At 42.3% G+C, this 20,941-nt stretch overlaps 1 protein-coding gene across 1 annotated transcript; it reads right to left on the reverse strand.

Annotated features, from left to right (window-relative positions):
• Positions 1-1,007: 1,007 nt before the first annotated feature.
• On the reverse strand, positions 1,008-14,589 carry THEM4 (thioesterase superfamily member 4). The gene is given in 7 exon segments (XM_036344111.1): positions 1,008-2,906; positions 5,324-5,448; positions 7,884-7,994; positions 8,588-8,762; positions 9,306-9,492; positions 14,156-14,329; positions 14,332-14,589. Coding segments are annotated over 7 exon segments (1,107 nt in total). The 3' UTR covers positions 1,008-2,829.
• Between the last annotated feature and the right edge of the window lie 6,352 nt (positions 14,590-20,941).

The raw sequence follows: 20,941 nt of genomic DNA on the forward strand, positions 1-20,941 counted from the left end.
AGATCACTGGGAGAAGGGACAGACAGGGAGAACAGACGCATGCCCAGTAATGTTGGGGTGACCCCAGGAAGGTCCTTGTCTGTCAGTCACAGCTGGGAATAGGTCATTGGCCAGAATGGGTACGGCCACTGCAAGGGTGTGAAATTTGGACCATTTAATCCCCTAAACCAGTGGTTCTCAACCTTCCTAATGCCGCAACCCTTTAATACAGTTCCTCATGTTGTGGTGACCCCCAATTTCATTGTTGCAAATTGAACATAATTAAAGCATAGTGATTAATCACAAAACCAATATGTAATTATATGTGTTTTCCGATGGTCTTAGGCGACCCCTGTGAAAGGGTCACTTGACCCCCAAAGTGTGGCGACCCACAGGTTGAGAACCGCTGCCCTAAACAAAGGAACTCACTTTCTTGGTTGCTCTTACGCTCTTGGGACTCTTGTTGCAGGGGGCCTTGTTCTGGATTAGGTTTGTGTGTTTTTTTATTAGGTTTTGACCAAGGGAATGTTGTGGCTGAAGGCTTGGCCTGCAGGCACCTTGGCAGGTGTGGGTGAGCACCTGGAACACAGTGGGAGGGAACAGCCCTCACCACCTGGTTACTAGGGTTTGCAAAGGAGTAGACACCGAGTGTGGGCCCACACAACCCTCTCAGTCTGATCTTCTACCCAGACCACTACAACTTTCTCCACATCAGCGATAAGGCTATTTTGCTTTCTCACCATTCGTGTGTTCACTGGAGCAGCACTTTTAATTTCCTTCAAAAACTTCCTCTGATTTCACAACATGGCTGTTTGGTACAGGCTTTCAGTGTATCTTGGCTTTCAATGTGCGTTCCTCACTAACCTCAATAATTTCTACCTTTTGATTTAAAGAGACATGACTCTCCCTTTCATTTGAACACTTTAAGGCCATTATAGGGTTAATTGGCATAATTTTGATATTGCTGTCTCATGGAATAGGGAGGCCTGAGGAGAGGGAGAGAGATGGGGGAATGGCCAGTCAGTGGAGCAGTCAGAACACACATTTATTAGGCTCACCATCTTCTATAGCCAGAGTTCACAGCACCCTAAAGCAATTACAATAGTAACACAAAGATTGCTATAAAATATAATAAGGAAAATTTTGAAATGGTGTGGGAATTATCAAAATGTGACACAGAGCCCTGGCAAGTTTTGCTCAGTGGTTAGAGTGTCGGCCCTTGGAACAAAGGGTTGCGGGTGCAATCCCTGGCCCCAGTTGGGGCGTGTGCAGGAGGCAACGGATTGATGTGTCTCTTTCACAGCGATGTTTCTCTCTCTCTCTCTCTCCTCTCCTTCCTCCCCTCCATTCTCTCTAAAACAATCAATGGGAAAAAATATCCTCAGGTGAGGATTAAAAAAAAAAGTGACAGAGACTAATGCTGAGTAAATGCTGTTAGAAAAATGGTGCCTATGAGAACTGCTCCAGACAGGATTGTCATAAACCTTCAGTGAGTAAAAACGTATCTGTAAAGCGCAATAGCGTGAAACACCATAAAATGAGGCACGCTGTGTCTACAAGCCAAGGGAGGCCTGAGGCTACCAGCAGTTGGGAGAGAGGCTCAGAATAGCTCCTTCCCTGGTGCTTTCAGAGCATGGCCTCGATGACGCCTTGGTTTTGGACTTCTGGTCTCCACAATTGTGAGACCATGAGTTTCTGTTGTTTGAAGCATCCAGTTAGTGGTACTTTGTTATGGCAGCCCTAATGCTATGGTCTGAATGTTTGTGTTGCCCCCAAATTCTCATGTTGAAACCCTAATGTCCAATGTGATGGTGCTAATAGGTGGGGCCTTTGGGAGATTCTTAACTAATGAGGATGGAGCCCTCATGAATGGGATTAGTGCCCTTATAAAAGAGGATCCAGAGAGATCCCAGCCCCACCCCTTCCTCCATGTGAGGACACAGTGAGAAGGTGCCAGCTATGAACCTGGAAGCAAGCCTCCAGCAGAAGGTGGCCATGCTGACGCTTTGATCTTGGACTTTCCAGCCTCCAGAACCATGAGCATTAAATTTCTGTTGTTTATAAGTTCCCCAGTCTGTGGTATTTTGTTATAGCAGCTGAATAGATTAAGACACACAGGAAACAAAACCAGGTCCCTTCCAGTGATGAGAAACTATGCTGTTGGAAAGACACAACTGCACTGCCCATGTTAAAGATGGCACAGTGGTGTTATCCCTAGAATCCAAGAGAACTGCACTGAGGAATCTATTCCTATAGGAACTAGTTGTGTTTCCTACTATAGTAAAAAAGATTTTATTTTTATTTTTTAAATATATTTTTATTGATTTCGAAGAGGAAGGGAGAGGGAAATAGAAACATCAGTGATGAGAGAGAATCATTGATCGGCTGCCTCCTGAACGCCCCACACTGGGGATCAAACCTGCAACCCGGGCATGTGCCCTGATCAGGATTCGAACTATGACTCCTGGTTCATAGTTCGACACTCAACCACGCCGGCCAGGCTCAAAAAGATTTTAGATACAACAAGATTAGCTTTGGAATTTACAAATCATGAATGCATGCATGCACACATTAGACACACATGCAAATATGCATGCACATATTTGCTCCTTCATTTGGTTTTCTGGAATTTTCAAGTTTACAGGTGACACAGCAATTCTAACATTGCTGATACTCTCATAGGAAGTGCTTCTGTGTTAGGAAATGTAGAAGGTGGAAACGGAGCTCTTCGAGTTGCATTCAGAAGACTGTTCATAAAGGCAGTGTCAGCAGGCTTCACCGTATAGGGGCTCACAGTGGGCGAGCAGAGCAGGACTGGGGAACACAGCCTCTTGTGAAGGACAGAGAGCCTTAAGCAGGTGGAGCAGAATTCAACACAAGCTCTTTTATGTGAAACTCTTTTTCAGGATTCAGCTTTATAAATAAGCCTAAATGAACAAACAACAAAAAACCAGAAGATGATTATAAGTCAACTGACTTCAACCTCATGAGACTTCTCTAAGTAGAAATATGTATTCAAAGAAAGGCATTTAGATTCATATTTGTACCTTCAGTCTATCTCTCATTTTTCAGCAAAATTATGAATCAACTTTTGATGATATCAATACTGTATTACCTTCCCTAGGTAACCAGATCCTCTACCACTTGGTCATTTCATGGTTCATTACCACTTTCATTACAGAGAGTCAGGGAAGTGAAAGGAAGTACTATTACAACCGGGCCATCTGGTACCTTTAGGATACTGAAAGATTTTGTAAGATAGGAAGTATAAACCACAGCCTGGAATGGAGTTTTTAAATTGATTACGGATTCAAATTATTCATGGTCTTCCTCCTGCTTCTTTCATCCATCATTCCTGCAAATAGCTGATGCTTAGGGGCTAAATGAATTTCTTAAACAAGACACAAAAAGCATTAACCATCAAGGAAAAAAGTTAATAAAGGTGACTATATTAACATGAAAAACTCTTGTTCAGAAAAAATACTCCTTAAAGAAAATAAGACAACTTACATACTAAAAGGAAATATATGCAGTTTATGTATTCAATAAAAAGATTAGTTTAGTATAACATAATAAACATAAACCAGAAAAAATGAGAAAAAAAACACAATAAAAGAGGCTGAACAAATAGGAATGCCACAGAATGGGAAACAAATATGGTCAATAAATATATGAAGAGATGCTCAACTCCGTATGTGATCAAAGAAATACAAATCGAAATCACACTAAGATACAATTTTATAACCATTTGATTGGCAAAAATCCAGAAGTCTGATTTTACCAACTGCTAGAGAAGATGGGGATCAACAGAATCTCATATATTGCTGGTGGGTGTGTAAACTGGCACCACTTTAGAAAACAATCTGACATTCCCCTGTAGAACTGAACACTCTCATACTCTACAACCCAGAAATACTACTCCTCAGTTCATGCCAAGAGCCGGCCCATGCACACCACCAGCAGACATGACCAAGAATGTTTGTAGCAGCCCCATTCATAATAGTCAGAGGCCCACCATCAGAAGAGGAGATAAATCCATTGTGAGACAGTGGGATACTATACAGCAGTAAAAACGGGCAAACTACATAGCCAGCATCATGGGTGAACCTCAGGACCATGAAGCTGAGTGACAAAAAATTAAATCCCAAACAAGCACATGCAGCACAAAATTTTCCTACCAAGTTCAAAAGCAAACACTAAACAATATATTCCTTAGGTACACCTATATTCTTGATTTTAAAAAAATAATAAGGTACAAAGGAATAAAACCCCCAAAATTCTAGACCAGAGTTACTTCTGGAGGAAATGCAGGAGAATGAGATGAGGAAAAGTAATTGGGCAGGGATAAACTATTAAGATTCTGGTTCTTGTTTGATGATAGGTTCCAGGGTGTTTATTATTCAATTAAAAAACAGATACATTAGTGAATGAATAAATGAGATGATCATTCATGTACCAATGATGACTGTGTATCCTAAAGGAGAAATATATATTTCCAAACCTCTGCATCTGGGATTCGTTACAAGAAAAAATATAAACAAACAAAAAGCACTGGATATCTAAATTAATTTGTCTAAATCTGAAGTGAGTAAAAGTGAGGCTTCAAGGGTCCCCCACCTGCAAAGGTGGGAGCGGGGAGTTGCGCTGTGCCCCGGATGCGGTTGGGGAGCATCTCTATGTGAGCATTTCTAACAGACTGCTATAGAGATCCCAGAAGGAAGAGACCTGCATCTCCAAGACACTAGTAAAATGTTGCGAATTCTTTTCTCATGTAAAATAAGAAAACCTTCTGGTGCTTGGGAGGACACTCCATCCAACTGAGCCACCCAGCCAGGGCCCACAGTACCTTTTTATGGCACACACAATACAGTTTATGGATGACCTGTTATCTTTTTAATCAGTCCCTATCTATGGATATCTGTGTTTTGCCAAATCTTGTGCTATCCCAAATAACGCTGCATAAACCACACAATTACTGGAACCCTAGAGCAACTGCATACATTGTAATTTTGCACAAGTTAGTACACTTGTGGGATTAAGTCCTGGAAATGGGTCAAAGGGTATATATATATGATGCTGTAATTTTGATAAATGTTGGCAAATAGCTCCCTACTGGCATGTGTATGGAATACCTTTAACTTATTCTTTGAATGACAGGAAATTAAAATTTTCTGGGCATGTATGGCTTATAAAACCAAAGCAAAAAAAACAAAACAAAACCAACAATCAACAAAACAACAAAAATCGGCCCAGAAAAAAAACCCTCACTCAAACAAACCCCCCAAAGGAAAAGTACCCAAACCAAACCAAACTAAACCAAAAAAAGGGAGTGGCAGCTCCTTACTTGTTGCCTCTGTGTATAGGATCTTCTCATCAACGCTCTGAACATTACAGGACACAAGCAGTTTCCTTCCTTCAATTTTATCAAGTTGGCTATTTATCAAAACAATAGAACAAAGGGGGATAGGTCTGTAGAAAAAAGAAAAAAAGGGGGAAAAATCCGTTTTTATCAGATTTTTGTGACATTCAGAGATGATCAAGCGTATGACACCTGATGTCAGTGGTGTGACCATCCTAGATAAACATTCCTTAAAGAGGTTGGTCTTCTGACTTCTGCTATTGTTACCGATGAGCTTACTGCCAGTGCAATGGTGCCCTCTTGCTTCTAAGAAGCAAGACTGCTCTGTTATGGATACCTGTGTATCTCTTGTTTTTAAAGATTTCTTTGCCTTCATCTTCTTTAATTTCTCTGTAATATATCTAGATATGAATTTATTTTTATTCATTTTGCTTGATACATGTTGTGCATGACTTTCTTTAGTTTGAGACTATGTTCATCCATTCTCTCTCCAAACACTGGATCCCTTCCATTCTCTCCTCTCTTCTTCGAGGACTCTGAATAGATCACATACATTTTCATCTGTCCTCTATAGCTTAACCTCTATTTTATATTTTCCATCTCTTTTTTTTTCTTTGTGCTGGATTCAGGGTAATTTCTTCAGTTCTATATTTCTGTTCACTTTCAGATGTGTTTAAATAGCCCTTTAACCTATCAGCTGAGGGGGTGCTTGTTTTTAAACAATTACATTTTCATTTCTAAAAATTTTAATTTCTGTGGCAAATCTGCTTAATAATTTTATAATTTCTTGTTGCGTTCTCTTTTTGTGATTTCATCTTTTCTTTCTTTAAACACCTCATACACAGTTCTGTGATATTGTATATCTGATTATCATACCTTAAGTCCCTGAGGATCTAAATATGTTACTCATTGTTTCGTGCTGATTCTCACTTATGGTGGTTTGTTTCCTTGTGAATTTGACACAGGATCTAATTGTTAGGAAAGGAAAATGTCCTTTGAAATTTCTTGTCTGCCATGTTGCATGAAAAAGCCTAATCCAGAGCTTCCCAACCAATATGCCATGGATGCGTTACAGAAATGCTGAAATATTGATCTTGCAGCTGCTAGCCACCACTAATCATTAGCTGCTTTGTCTATTTATCTTGATAAGTTTATCTTAATGTGCTAAGCATGAGGAATTAAATTAACATACTAAAGGCTATATATGAAAAGCCCACAGCTAACATCACCACACTCAATGGTGAAACACTGAATGCTTTTCCTCTAAGATGAGGAAAAAGATAAGTATGCCCACTTTTGCTATTTCTATTCAACATTGTACTGTAAGTCCCAGCCAGAGCAATTAGGCAAGGAAAAAAGGCATCCAAACTGAAAAGGAAGAAGTACATTATCTCTGTTCACAGGTGACATGATCTAGTATGTAGAAAACCCCAAAGATTCCACAAAAAACTGTTAGAACTAATAAATGAATTCAGCAAAGTTGCAGGATATAAAATCAACACACAAAAATCAGCTGCATTTCTATACATTAACAATGAACAATCTGAAAAGGGAATTTAAAAAATCGATTTCATTTATAATAGCATCAAAACTAACATACTTAGGAATCAACTTAACTAAGGAGGCCAAAAACTTGCAAATTCTCTTTTTGTGATTTCATCTTTTATTTCTTTAAACACCTCATACACAGTTCTGTTAGATTGTGTATCTGATTATCATACCTTAAGTCCCTGAGGATCTAAGGGAGATGTTACTCATTGTTTCTTGCTGATTCACAAAAACTGAAAATTGCAAAACAATGCTGAAAGAAATTAAAAATACAAATAAATGGAAAGATATCCCATGTTTATGGGTTGAAAGACTTCATAATTTGAAGAGGTCCACAGTACCCAAAGCGATCTATAGCAGTGAGGTCATCCCGCTCAACATGGCACAGGTGGAACAGTCTAATATTTTTCGGATCTTTAGCACTATTCTCCATGGATAGGAATCAGGGACCTTTGTAGCTATTCCTTGCCCTGGCACAGATGTGCCTTGTTGCTAGAAGTAAAAGTAATGATAACAATAATGTTAATAATAATAATAATAATAATAATAATAATAAGCCGCTAACATTTACTGAGTACCTACTATGCGGCCAGATACTGTGCTGGGAGTTTACATGGATTGATTCATTTACTGCTCACGATGAGACATGCCTGGGAATTTATGGTCCCCAGGTAGGATTTCCTTATGACTTAGCCTGTGATTGATGTGTGAGATGTGAAGTCTCCAGTTCCTTTGCCTGAGGTAGGGCCAATTCTGAGGCACATGTTTCACTCCAAAGTTCCATGTGTGATCAGGCAGCTGCTCCCCTTTTTGGGACCGTGAGCTCAACCTCCGTTGGCTTCTTCCCCTTCCCTGTGCTGCGTCTCCCACTGCCTTGCTAGCTTGCTTCTGGGAGCACCGCCTTCATAATTATTTGCACATACATCTTTGTCTCAGGCTCTGTTGCTGGTAAACCTGACCTATGACACCTAAGTAGTGAGAATACCCATGAATTTACCTTTTAAAATTGATGTTGAGATTGGCAGTCATGACGATCCCCCCAGATACAATCGCATTCATACCAACAGTAGCATCAATCATGGTTGCAATGGCACCTCCATGAAAAAATCTAGTTATAATAAGAGGAAAAGAGAAGTGTTTCAAAAAAGTCTGAAAAGAGAGAGTCCCTTAGCCGGGGGGGTTGGAGGGGGGGAGATTATCCAAGCATCTCCACATAATTTGCTTAAGAAAGGTCCACTTTGTCCATGTTCAGTGTACTGAATGTCAAATATCCATGTCCCCAACTTTCCTGTGTTCATACCATAATGGTGTAGTACTTATAATACACCAGGTAATCAGATCACAAGCAAGCAAAACGTTAAAATATAATTTAGAAAATTGCTGTTTGCATTTAACTAACTATACACATCATCGTGTAAAAATTTAGGAAATGTAGGTAAACAAAAGAAAATGAAAAATAAATAAAAAGTTATGAGGCCCTCTAGTGACAAAGCCACTGTTAACATGCCAATGATACTCTCTCAAATCATACTGTTGCCTTATGTCTCCTATGCTTTTGTGACTTATTACAAACATCTTTCCATGTCAACGAATGTCTCTACATCACCGTTTTAATGCCTCCAGTCTAGTCCCTGAACACACAGGGGCAGTGTGTGTGAATCACACCCCTTTAGACCCCCGTTTTCAGGCCGGCACTCTTACCCAGGCATTCCCTGCAGGTGGGGGCCTCCTTGAAACACACAAACTATCCTTTTCTCAGCGTCATTATAGAACATCACATACTCAAAGCCCAGGCCGTCCTCAAAGCTTCTGGTGAAGATCCGGCCCTGTGACAGCTTTTCTTTGTTTATCTGCTCGGAGGCTGTCGGGAAATAAGCTGGATGGGCACATGAGAAACACGTATGAGAAAGATGCCATCACAGAGAAGTGCTGGGGCTGTGGGAGGGTGGAGGCTCTCTGGGGTCTTTTGTTCACTCCTGCTAATGGTGAGGAGGATGCCAGTGGGAGGCAGTCTTATTCTTGGCAAAAGGCTTTACGCCTCCCCACAAACTGCAAAATTCATTGAGATTTCTGGTCTATAAAACTGGAGACTATAGAAACCCCTGCATTACACTCCTCTCCTTTTCAAGTGGTAACTCGTGCTTCAATCTCTTCTTAGTTTTATATTTGATATTTAAATATTCTTTTTGAAAATACGTTTTTATTGATTTTAGAGAGGGAGGAAAAGAGAGGCGGGGGGGCGGGGGAGATACATATTGAGAAATATTTATGTGAGAGAAAAACATTGATCAGCTGCCTCCTGCACAGCCCAGGAATCAAACCGATGACCTTTTGGTGCATGGGAGGATGCTTAAGCAACTGAGCAACACCAGCCAGGACAATATTTAAATATTCTTTATGGGTGAATTGCTGTTCCTACCATGAATAAAGGTTGAGAAGTCTTGACTCCGTTGAGTTGCTATATCCTCATATGAAGGCAAATGTATCCAGGAGCCATCTTCACATTTCTTCATGAACTGGTCAAAGAGGAGCCTCATGTCCTTGCTCCAGCAGGGTTTGGGGAGAGAATGGTCCTTCTCAGAGACCTTCTCAGAAGAAAGCAACCTCTAAAGAAAAGAGAAGGAAGAGTAATGGGAGGTGCATTCTATGTCATAACACATTCGCCTATTTTTAAGACTATTTTGCTGCTTTTCCTCTTCACAGAAGCATTCATTTCAGAATGGAAGCAAATTTCAAGGATTATCTGGTCCAACCTCCCTGGGAAAAATGGGGATTGTGATAAAGTAAATGATTTGCTCAGTGTCACCCAACTAGCTACTGGAAGAGGCAGCATCAAGCCCAGGTCTGTGGATCCCGCCCCCCCCCGCCCCCTTTTTTTCAAACTTTAATCAAGCACAGGTGAGCCAGGTACTGGAAATAAAGATAAATGAAGGATAGACAGTTTTTTCCATGTAAAAAGTGCTACCAGTGGGGTATGCATAGGAAGCCAGAGCACAGGGAAGAGGTATTCATCTCAGATTGGGGATTCTAGGAGGGGTTCTATTTGGTATCTTAAAATATTATGTTACAGAGAAGAGCAAATTTCTTTATCAATTGCAAATAATCAGATCTATAACCATGCCTTTTGCAGTTCTTTTTGTCACTTACGGTCATTACTCATACTTTTGCAAATATATTTTTATTGATTTCAGAGAAGGGTGAGGGAGAGAGATAGAAACATCAATGATGAGAGAGAATCATTGATCAGCTGCCTCCTGCACGCCCCTACTGGAGATCAAGCCCTAAGAAACCCAGTCAGGAGACCAGGAATTGAACCATGACCTCCTGGTTCACAGGTCGACACGCAACCACTGAGCCATACCAGCCAGACCAGACGGGACTCTCTTAAAAGAACTCCCTCTTGGCCTGGTATAGACACTGGTGAAGCAGTTGGCAGTGGCAGCTTGTCTAAGGTTTATTCACCTGTGTCTCAACTGGATGGAGGATCTATTTTATAGGGTACTCCAACTGGGTGCTGACCACTGGAATGGCTGCCTAGCCTGCCTTGACAGTGAAGTGAAATGGCCTACTGAACTTGTTTCATTCAGTGCTTCGACAGGGAGGTGGGTAGGTCAGCCCCTGTGGTTGCTTTAATCAGTATTTCTATTTGGGGCATAGGGTTGTAGGAAAGGTCATTTCAGTCCTGGTGTGCACTGAGCTTGTGGTTGGTTAAGCAGGAACAGCCTCCAGGACATTAGATTCAGGGAACAGCGTTATGTTTAATTCTCGAGGGTTGAGAAACACCCGTGGGACAATCTAAACCATCCTCAGGTGATGATCCCTGGTCTGGCTGTTTACCTCTAGGGTCTAGAGCAGCGGTCGCCAACCTTTCGGACCTCACGAACCACCAGTGGTCCGCTGGTTGGCGGGTTGAGAAACGCCTGCGAGCAATCCAAGACACCCTTAGGTGACAGTCTCTGGTTGGGTTGTCTAACTCTGGGGTTGAGGAATGTCTGCTGGGCAATCCGACACATCCTCTGGTGAGACTCTCTGGTCTGGTTGTCCTGCAGGAGTTGAATTTTCTTCTTTGTGGGTATATTTTCATTTGCCTTTTGTCTTATATGTAAATGTGTGTGTCGGCTATGGGAAAAACTCAAACTCGATACCCAAACGCAGCCCCCTGGAGTGCATTCTTCAGAACTGGATAAAAAGAGCTCTGCTTATTTGACTTAAAGAAATGAAGGGCTTATATAAATTAAGAAATATAACAAATGGGTTAATGGTAGAAAATTGCCTGTCCTGTCCAAGTAGCCTTGCTCTAGGCTGGGAGTCCACCGTGGACTTGGGTGGCACTGTTTTCTAAGCACAGCTTCTTTGCTCCCTTGGGTTTCAGCATCTAGTAACCACATATAAGCTTCTCCCCAGCAACTCCCGCCCCGTTTCCACCCAATGAGTACACCTCTGAAGCACTCCCAGCCAGAGGGGAACTCATGATGGGAAATGGGAATGGCACCCCAGCAGTTCCCTGAACAGCAAGATTCCCATGATAGGTGGTACCACACTCACTAAGGAAGACAAGCACGTGAGCTCAAGGTTTCCAGTGGAGGTGATTTGGGACAGAAGAGAGGGATCTCTTTTCTAGAAGATAAGCAAGACTGAGAGGCAAAGGCTTGGCTATGGGACTTGGGGCCAGCGTATGGCCAATGGTGTAAAGATGTATGCTTGAGGTTATATGGAAAGAATTACTCATTTTATCTATAAGCAGTTTGAATAAGACTCCCACTGCTTTCCTTCTCTGAAGGCTAAGAAAAAAAATTATATGACACATCTCTTCAAAGAGTCTCATTGATATAAAGAAATATTCTATGCTTTGATTTTAGAAATTTTACCAAAGGTGTGGTAACACAGGCCAACTATCCTAGGAGTATTGGGGGAAAAATAGATTACCCGATTGGATTGGTGCCAGAAAAAGAGAAAAAAGTCTGCTATGATTTAAAAACGTCATTTGAGTCAGCTTTATTGGACTTGCAAAAATGAAGCAGGTAGAATCAATCACATGTATGTATTTTGAATAACAGAGGTCAAAGGTTGGGCTTCCTAGCCACATAGTATGGGAGAGGAAGGTAGAAATGACACAGGAAAATGAACTGCTTTTAGTAAGATTTCAAAGTGGTCTTAAGAAGTAATTGATTGGTTCCTGTTCATTCATATGCAAGATGGTCTTGAGATCACTGATTCTATCTAGGCAGGTGCACAGTCATGCATTTCCTTATGTCAGAGCCCAATCAAGTCCAGAAGACTTCTGAGTCCTTGGCTTTTCTGAGTAGCAGGCCATTAGCTTCCCCTCTTTCCTCCTAAAGTGTGGGGTGGTGCAGGTGGAGGTGAGAGCGTGCTTGCACTGAACTGCCTGCACTGTCTTCTGCCATCTGAACCAGCCCTTATAAAGGAGCTCCTGGAATCCTATTTCAACCCATAGGACTGAGGCTTTCCCCATCCAGTAGGAGCCATATTGCTATATTCCCATCAACATCTTCACTGACCAAAGTGGCTCCATTCTGATCAGTCAGGACAGTGCCTTCTGGATCAATCAAACTTCAAGGATTTGGAGTCCTCATTTGTATGAGATCCATCCTGCATTAGGAAGGTTGAGAACCACTGAATTAAGGAAACGGATTTATCTTTGTTGTAAAATCAGCCCAGGACATTTTCTTTTCTAAAGTGTAAGATGATACAGGATTAACAATCTGCACTTTATCATTCTTTAAAAGAAAGCTACAGTAGCTTCCAGTTCTTGCTCAATACAGAGCGGTTCCCTCCTCGATATAGTACTTCATTATAGCACATAGTACATTTTAAGCAATATATATATATATATATATATATATATATATATATATATATATTCTCTTCTTGGTCAAGGTTAACAAGGTTAACAATTTCTAAATGATTGCAAATCCACTTATGAAATAATACATTTGCAAAGCCATTTTCCATGCATTAAACGAGGGCTACAATATTAAGTTTTACAAATACTAGCACTTTTTTTTTTTTTGCTGATATGTACTTAGTGTTAGAGGGTCAAAATAATCTTTCTGCTTAGCATCTCTTAAACCATACCTGCAAGTATAGCAGGATCATTACATTTACAGTACTTTAATACTAGTATAAACTATGCAGAAATTTTTAATAAAGTGTAATATATTTTATAAGCTAATAAGACTGAATGGGTAAAGGTTTTTAGCATGCATTAGTATACTTGCAAATACTGAAACATTTTGGTAATCTTTCTTACTAAAGATGTGAATGTTTAATGTACCTTCTCTGTTTCTACTCTGAAGTCCAATGGGAATTCAGTAATAACATTTTGTCATGTCAAACTGTGAACATAAATTTGTACTGTACAGTCCTCATATACTATATACAGTATGCAATATATGTATTATGTACTTGTTAATAAAACCATCAGACTATTAAAAAGTATATATATATATACTTTTTATTGATTTCAGAGAGGAAGGAAGGAGATAGAAACATCAATGAGAGAAAATCATTGATCGGCTGCCTCCTGCACACCCCACACTGGGGATGGAGCCAGCAACCCAGGCAATGTGCTCTGACCAGGAACTGAACTGTGACCTCCTGGTTCATAGGTCAACATTCAACCATTGAGCCACACAGGCCGGGCAGTACATGTATTTTTTTAATTTTGAAATTTCACATTTCTTCCAAATTAAGTGAATATTGACTACACCAATGAAATAAAACTTGGTGGTATAAAAACAGTGATAGAAGACAATAATCTCTTTATTATTAACGCCAGGCCCCGTGTGAACCACTCTGCTTGCATTATCTCCTTTAACTCCTATGAGGAAACTGGCTTAGACAGGGTCTGGTTATCTGCCAAGCAGAGGAAATTAGGGTTGAACCCGGGGGAGAGAGTGCAGCAGGGTGTAACGGTAAGAGCCAGCCTCCGACGCAACCCTGCCACGTGTTTGCGGCGTGACCTTGTTTGAATAACGTAACCTTCCCTTATTAACATTAGTGGCAGGGGAAGTCCTTCACTTACACACCAGAGTCAAACGTCCTGCACGCTTTCAAAACGGCGTCACCTTCCTACGCGGTCTCTCCTGGTTTCAACCTCGGGGCTGAAAGGTCCTGCGGCCGCGAACGCGGATGCCTCTGGGCCTGGATTCTGCCATCAGTTGGCTGAGATAACACGTGCACCGCTCAAGGTGCCTTCTTGACGGACCGTGTCGCCACAGCGCCCACTTCTCCGCCCCGAGAACTCACCCGCGAGGGTCCTGGGCTCCTCGCCGGCGGCGCGCCTTCCCGCAGGCCGCGCAGGGCCCCGAGCGCGCGCGCGGCGCAGCGCCCCAGCATGGCTCCCAGGGCGCGCGGGGACTCGGCCCGGCCCGCGGCGATCGCCGACCCTCCCGGCGGCACGCCCGCTGCTCCTCTTAATGCCGTGACAGGGGGGCGGAGCCTGGCGCCAAGGCCACGTGCTCGCGAGGGGCGCCGGGGCGGGAGCGGAGGGAGGGGCGGGATTGGCCCGACCCGCCGCTGCGGCACAGCGACCCCTGGCGCCTGCGCGCTGCGAGTGCAGGAGTCGCCGTCTTTCCGCCGGCTCCCTTGCTGCCCAGCTCAGCGCGGTTTTGTTCCCCAGCGAGGGGCCCTCCGGCAGAAGACTGAAGGCCCTGGGGCGGGTAGGAGCACACACAGTGCATTGCAGGAATCTAGTGTTTCCTCAGGCGGCCATGGGCAAGACCCTGGTACTGGCTTCCCGAGAACTTTCTGGGTGCAGAGTGTATGCTTAAAATGCCCTTGTCCACCTCTTAAAACCTTTCCGCGGAGCTAAAAGTCCTGAAGTCTTCTCCAAATAGAACTCGAAATCGTAGGAACATCTGAAGGATGTGTTATCTCTGGCTTTGGAGACAAACCTGAGTTCAAACTTCCCCTCCACCCCTTAACACCTTGTACAGATACTTGAACTGCACCTGGCCTCTGCTTCCTCTTTTACTTGTGAGAACGCAAAAGAGTGTATATCCGCTTTTACTATTGCCAGGACCTTCTCTTTCCGTAGGAATCACGAAGTTAGAAGTTACCTGGCCTTCTCTGTCCTTTACAAAGAAGGTCTCCCCAGAAGCTGGCTTGTGCCCTGACTCAGAGTTGAACTTACAACCTAATGATGTATGGGATGACGCTCCAACCAGCTGAACCACCCAGCCAGGGTTCATCTGGGCTCATTTTTTTTCTGCCTGAGCCATCCTTTATATTTCTTACAGTGTAGTTTTCTGTGGCTTCTTGTAGTCTGTAGTGTGGTAATGTATTCTTTTCAGCTTTCATGTGTTTGAATATGTCATTATTTTTTTGCTGTCACTTTTGAAAGATTATTGCCAAGTATAGGATTCTGTGTTGACAGTATTTCTTTCAGTATTTTAAAGATATTCCTCTACTATATTATTATCACTTGCATTATTTTTGGCAATAAATCTGATGTCACTCTTATCTTTATACATGATCTGCCTTCTTCCTCTGGATGCTTTTACAATTTTATTTTTATCATTTTTCCCCCCATTTGGCGTTGATGTGCCTTAATGAACCATGAACATACAAGAATTTTGAGTGGCGTTCAAACTTAAATTTCCTGGTTATAAATCTAGGGATTCCTCTTGATGTCTCCTTGTTCCACACCCCACCCACCCCATCTAGGTAGCAGATACTCTTAAGTTTTTCATGTAAGCTAGTGGTCTCCACATTTTGTTTTTTGCTAGCATAACCTTAAAATAATTTTGAAAAATTTTATATTCTTGTACTTATTAAAGTTGATATCTAAGATTTTCCTCATAAACTTAAGTAGTTGTAAGGTTCATAATCTTTTGTGACTCGTATAATGAATATGCACTTTCAATTTATTTTCATCAAAATGTTGGGGCTGCAGATTTAGCTCATTCAAGTTTTGGAAAATGCTCACCATATGAATTAATTGTCGAAATTAATCCTCACTGGAAAAACAGTCAGCCAAATTGGGGTTTCTATTAGAAAAAGTCTGTCTTTTTTAAACTCAAATAATGATATTAATAGGTATCTCTCTGATAACCATTTTACTTCTGAATTTTAGGTTAAATTTATACATTTTAAGTTGCATTTATACATAACCTGGATGATGACAAGTTGCTGCCTCATTTAATATTCTTGGTGAATCTCTCTCAGGTTTGTTGTCATTGGACTTTTCCTCAGGAAGAATGTATTGGCAACCTGAAGTGAGATTCTGGATGAAGAGTGTGCCTTTCCTTTGTGTAGTAGGAGAAGGATGATTGAAAACGGAGGTTGGGAAGAGAACCCGTAGACTTCAGTCTCATTTTCAGGCAGGTACAATTCATTTGTATCATTACCATCTTGATTTAGTATCTAGTGTTGTTGTGTGGGTCTTCAGGTCATTTTAATCACATATGGTAAGGAGATTTCTACGTTGGGGAGCCAGGTAGAGGCTGTTGTAATTTCTTAACTGTCGTGCTCTAGCCACACAGGTCCCTTTTCAGGTCCTGGAATACCCTAGGCTCTTAGCAGCCCCAGGGCCTTCTTGTGTGTTGTTCCTCAGCTGGCAAATGCCCTTCCCATCTCCCCCTGACTCCCAACCTGACTAACTCCTACTAATCCTTTGGTCTCAGCATAATTGTCACTTTCTTAGTGGGACTGTCCTTGACCAAAGTGTTTACTGTGTGTCTGCTTCTGTGCTAAATTGCTTTACATACAATATTTTATTTCATCTGAATTTGGTCCTCAGTCCCATTTTCTCTCATAGTAGTTGGAATTTTTCCTTTAAAGCACTTATCATCGTTTGTAATTAAGCACATATTTTTGTGCTGAATCCCTTAGGAGACGATAAGCTTTCTCCATGTCTCTGCATCCCTGGTGTCTAGCATGGTAACTGGCAGACCATAGACACTCAGAAAATGCTTGGTGAATGAACAAATGAATGGGAAACATTTAGAAGGAGGTTGGGCCCTTTCCCTCCCCTCCCTCAACTTTTTCTCTCCAGGTTATTTCATCAATTCTATTGGATTCAAACACCATCTAGATGCTGGTAAGTCCCCACTTTTTATCTGCACTTAATCACTAGGATAATCGTGTGAAATTGCCATTATCATTTCTATTTATAGATGGAATGCATGGAGAAAGTGATATGTTGTGGTGCCTACACCATCAAATGTAGAGTTTTATGGATGTTATGATGCATTCCTGAGAAGATTCTGCTATGTTGGTTTTATTACAGAATGCTGGGTTGTTCTTTTTCAATATTGCTTTTGTTGAACTCAGAGTTAAGGATCCCCATATTTGTAATGCAAAGGCAGCTGGATTGATGGACCTGACCAAGCTGTTAGATGAAAATTCTGGTAATGAGTGGGATCAGCTGAACCGGATAAGCAGCATTCTTTACAGGATTCTAATTTAAAAAGCTTATTTTGCTTTGGTATGCCATGAGTAATAACAGCACCATTTATAAATACTTATAAATGTTCAATACAGATTTTAAGGCACCAACATGTGACTCAAGAAACAAATCCACTTCTGTAGTTGTGGCATTACTGTCGGCCATACTGCCTTTACTATTGTAGAAAACCATTTAGGATTAGACACTAATCCAAATGCCTTAACAGACTTGAAAAAGAAAGCTACAGTCGATTCCTAGTGAAATTGTTCTCGTATGGGTTGCTAAATCCCTGAGCAAGTGAAGTTTGAGTTAAGCCTTGAGGGTGAGCAGGAGCAGATGAGGCGGAAGTGAACATGCAGGGGCAGGGCATCTAAGAGTGATTTTCATGCCAAAGGAGAGTGTGGAATCATTTGGCAAGTTCATGGAATTACCAGTAGTTTCTGTGGGGTTTGGGTATTTGTTAGGAGGGGGTGTAGGGAGAAATGAGGCTGGGGAAACAGGCAGGGCCTTCAGTATCCTGAAAGACTATGACCATCCATACCAATGAGCTTAGGGTTTAAGAGAGGAGGCACTGAAGGACTGTTAGCAGCGGAGTAACACCTAATTATTATTATGAATTGGCTTCTGGTATCACAAGGGACGTAGAGCTCTTAACAATATACTTTTCTCTTTGGACTAAAGCTGCGGTTCTCAACCTGTGGGTCGAGACCACTTTGGCGGTCGAACGACCCTTTTACAGGGGTCGCCTAAGACCATCTTGCATATCAGATATTTACATTATGATTCATAACAGTAGCAACATTACAGTTAAGAAGTAGCTACGAAAATAATTTTATGGTTGGGTCACAACATGAGGAACTGTATTTAAAGGGCCAGAAGGTTGAGAACCACTGGACTAAAGCAATAAAAGCTTACTGAGGAGCTACCAGGTACTAGATGCTGAATGAAGCACTTTATATACCCATAGCATCTCATTTAACTCTCATAGCAGCCCTATAAGATCTATCTTGATAGCAGCCCTTTTTTATTTTTTATTTTATTGGTTTTTTACAGAGAGGGAGAGGGATAGAGAACAAGAAACATTGATGAGAGAGAAACATCAATCAGCTGCCTCCTGCACACATCCTACTGGGGATGTGCCCGAAACCAAGGTACATGCCCTTGACCAGAATCGAACCTGGGACCTTTCAGTCCGCAGGACGAAGCTCTATCCACTGAGCCAAACCGCTTAGGGCGATAGCTCCCTTTTAAATGCAAGGAAACAGCCCTAGCCGTTTTGGCTCAGTGGATAGAACGTTGGCCCAAAGACTGAAGGGTCCTGGGTTTGAACCCAGTCAAGGGCACGTACCTCCAGGGTGATGTGCAGGAGGCAGCCAATCCATGTGTCTCTCTCACTTTGATGTTTCTCTGTCTCTTCCCATCCCTTCCACTCTCTCTAAAAATCAATGGCAAGATATCCTCAGGCAAGGATTAACAAGAGATTAATGAATTTTCCCTGGACCACACAGCTAGTAAGTGATGGGAAAGGAATTCAAAGCCAGGTCTTCTTAACAAGGTCCATGCATTTTGACTAAATCACAGCAAACTACACAGCCAGTCTTTTATAAATCATGATGAAATCTCTCATTTCATTAATATGGGGAATGCCAAAGCCTGATATGAAAGTAATTCCCAGGACCATACTTGTTGAAATCTGTCGTTGCTCTAAGTCAGTGATGGCGAACCTATGACACGCATGTCAGAGGTGACACGCGAACTCATTTTTTTGGTTGATTTTTCTTTGTTAAATGGCATTTAAATATATAAAATAAATATCAAAAATATACATCTTTGTTTTACTATGGTTGCAAATATTAAAAAATTTCTATATGTGACACGGCACCAGAGTTAAGTTAGGGTTTTTCAAAATGCTGACACGCTGAGCTCAAAAGGTTCGCCATCACTGCTCTAAGTCATTATTGGACCCAGGTTTCTATACAAAGGTTAAGTATGGTCTGGTAAATCAAATTAAAAAAAAAAATGAAAGAAAAAAGGGGAAAAAAAAAGAGCAAATTGCCTTGAGAACCCTGCAGGGGGCATCAGAGGACCATTGAACCTGGTTCTCATGGGCCTTTAGCACAATTCAGAAAGAAGCCGAAGGGCACTGGGACAGGGTGTCTCTGTATGGGGGATGTGGGACAGGAATAAAACAGAGCGGGGCTTACAGAGGCAAAGAGCCACCTCACTTTCCTCCTGGCTGTTTCCTACCACATTTCTCTTTCTTTAAAAAAAAATTTTTTTGTTTTAGTGTTGTCTTTAAACTTTCTTCCTAATCCTGTCCACCACAATTACATTTTGCTTCCTACATTAACTTAGCTTCTTTGTTCCTTATAAGTCACTCTCCTTCCTACTCTTTCTCTCTCTCCCTTTAGATTATTTCTCTTATTTTTAAGAACTTCAAATTTGTCTTAAAATGTACTCATTTAAAATTGCCTCTATACATGTAAATGAAAGCTAACACAGCAGCACTGATATTATAAACTAATAATTACTATCAAGAGAAGAGAGTAATAGTAAGTACTCACTGGTTTTTTGGAGGGGGGTGGGGTTAGGGTTGGGGGAGACACTGAATTAAAAGTAATGTAATCTAATAAAAGAGAAACATGCAGCCCTAACTGGTTTGGCTCAGTGGATAGAGCGTTGGCCTGCGGACTGAAGGGTCCCAGGTTCGATTCCAGTCAAGGGCATGTACCTTGGTTGCGGGCACATCCCCAGTAGGGGGTGAGCAGGAGGCAGCTGATCGATGTTTCTCTCTCATCGATGTTTCTAACTATCCCTCTCCCTTCCTCTCTGTAAAAAATCAATAAAATATATATTAAAAAAAGAGAGAAACATGCAAATTGACTGCACCTCTGCTACACCCCATGCCACACCCACCAGCCAATCAGAGCGACTATATGCAAATTAACCCAACCAAGATGGCGGCTGGCAGGCACGGAGCTGGAGCAAGAGGAGGCTTGGTTGCCCTGGCGATGGAGTAAGCCAAGCTTTCCACCTGCCCTGGCCGGCTATGGCTGCTGCTCAAGGCAACAAAGTTTCAATTATAGAAGATAAATAAATCCCAGATACCTGCTTCCAGCCAGCCTCCACTGGGAGCTTGGGTGGCTGGGGGCCATGGCCAGCCTGCAAACAGCCATCAGCCCCTGACCCAGGCTGGCCAGGCACTCCAGCGGGGACCCCCACCCTGAAGGGGGTGTGGCCAGTCTGAAAACAGCCCTTAGCCCCTCACCCAGGCTGGCCAGGTACCCCAGCGGGACCCCCACCCTGATCTGGGACACCCTTCAGGGCAAACCAGCCGGTCCCCACCCATGCACCAGGCCTCTATCCTATATAATAAAAGGGTAATATGCAAATTGACCCTAACAGCAGAACGACTGGGAATGACTGGTCACTATGACACACACTGACCACCAGGGGCAGACGCTCAATGCAGGAGCTGCCCCCTGGTGGTCAGTGCACTCCCACAGGGGGAGCTCTGCTCAGCCACAAGCCAGGCTGATGGCTGCCAGTACAGCGGTGGTGGTGGGAGCCTCTCCCGCCTCCTCAGCAGAGCTAAGGATGTCTGACTGCAGCTTAGGCCTGCTCCCCGCTGGCAAGTGGATATC

The sequence above is a fragment of the Myotis myotis genome, unplaced genomic scaffold (assembly GCF_014108235.1).
Source record: "Myotis myotis isolate mMyoMyo1 unplaced genomic scaffold, mMyoMyo1.p scaffold_m19_p_18, whole genome shotgun sequence".
Classification (NCBI taxonomy): Eukaryota; Metazoa; Chordata; class Mammalia; order Chiroptera; family Vespertilionidae; genus Myotis; species Myotis myotis.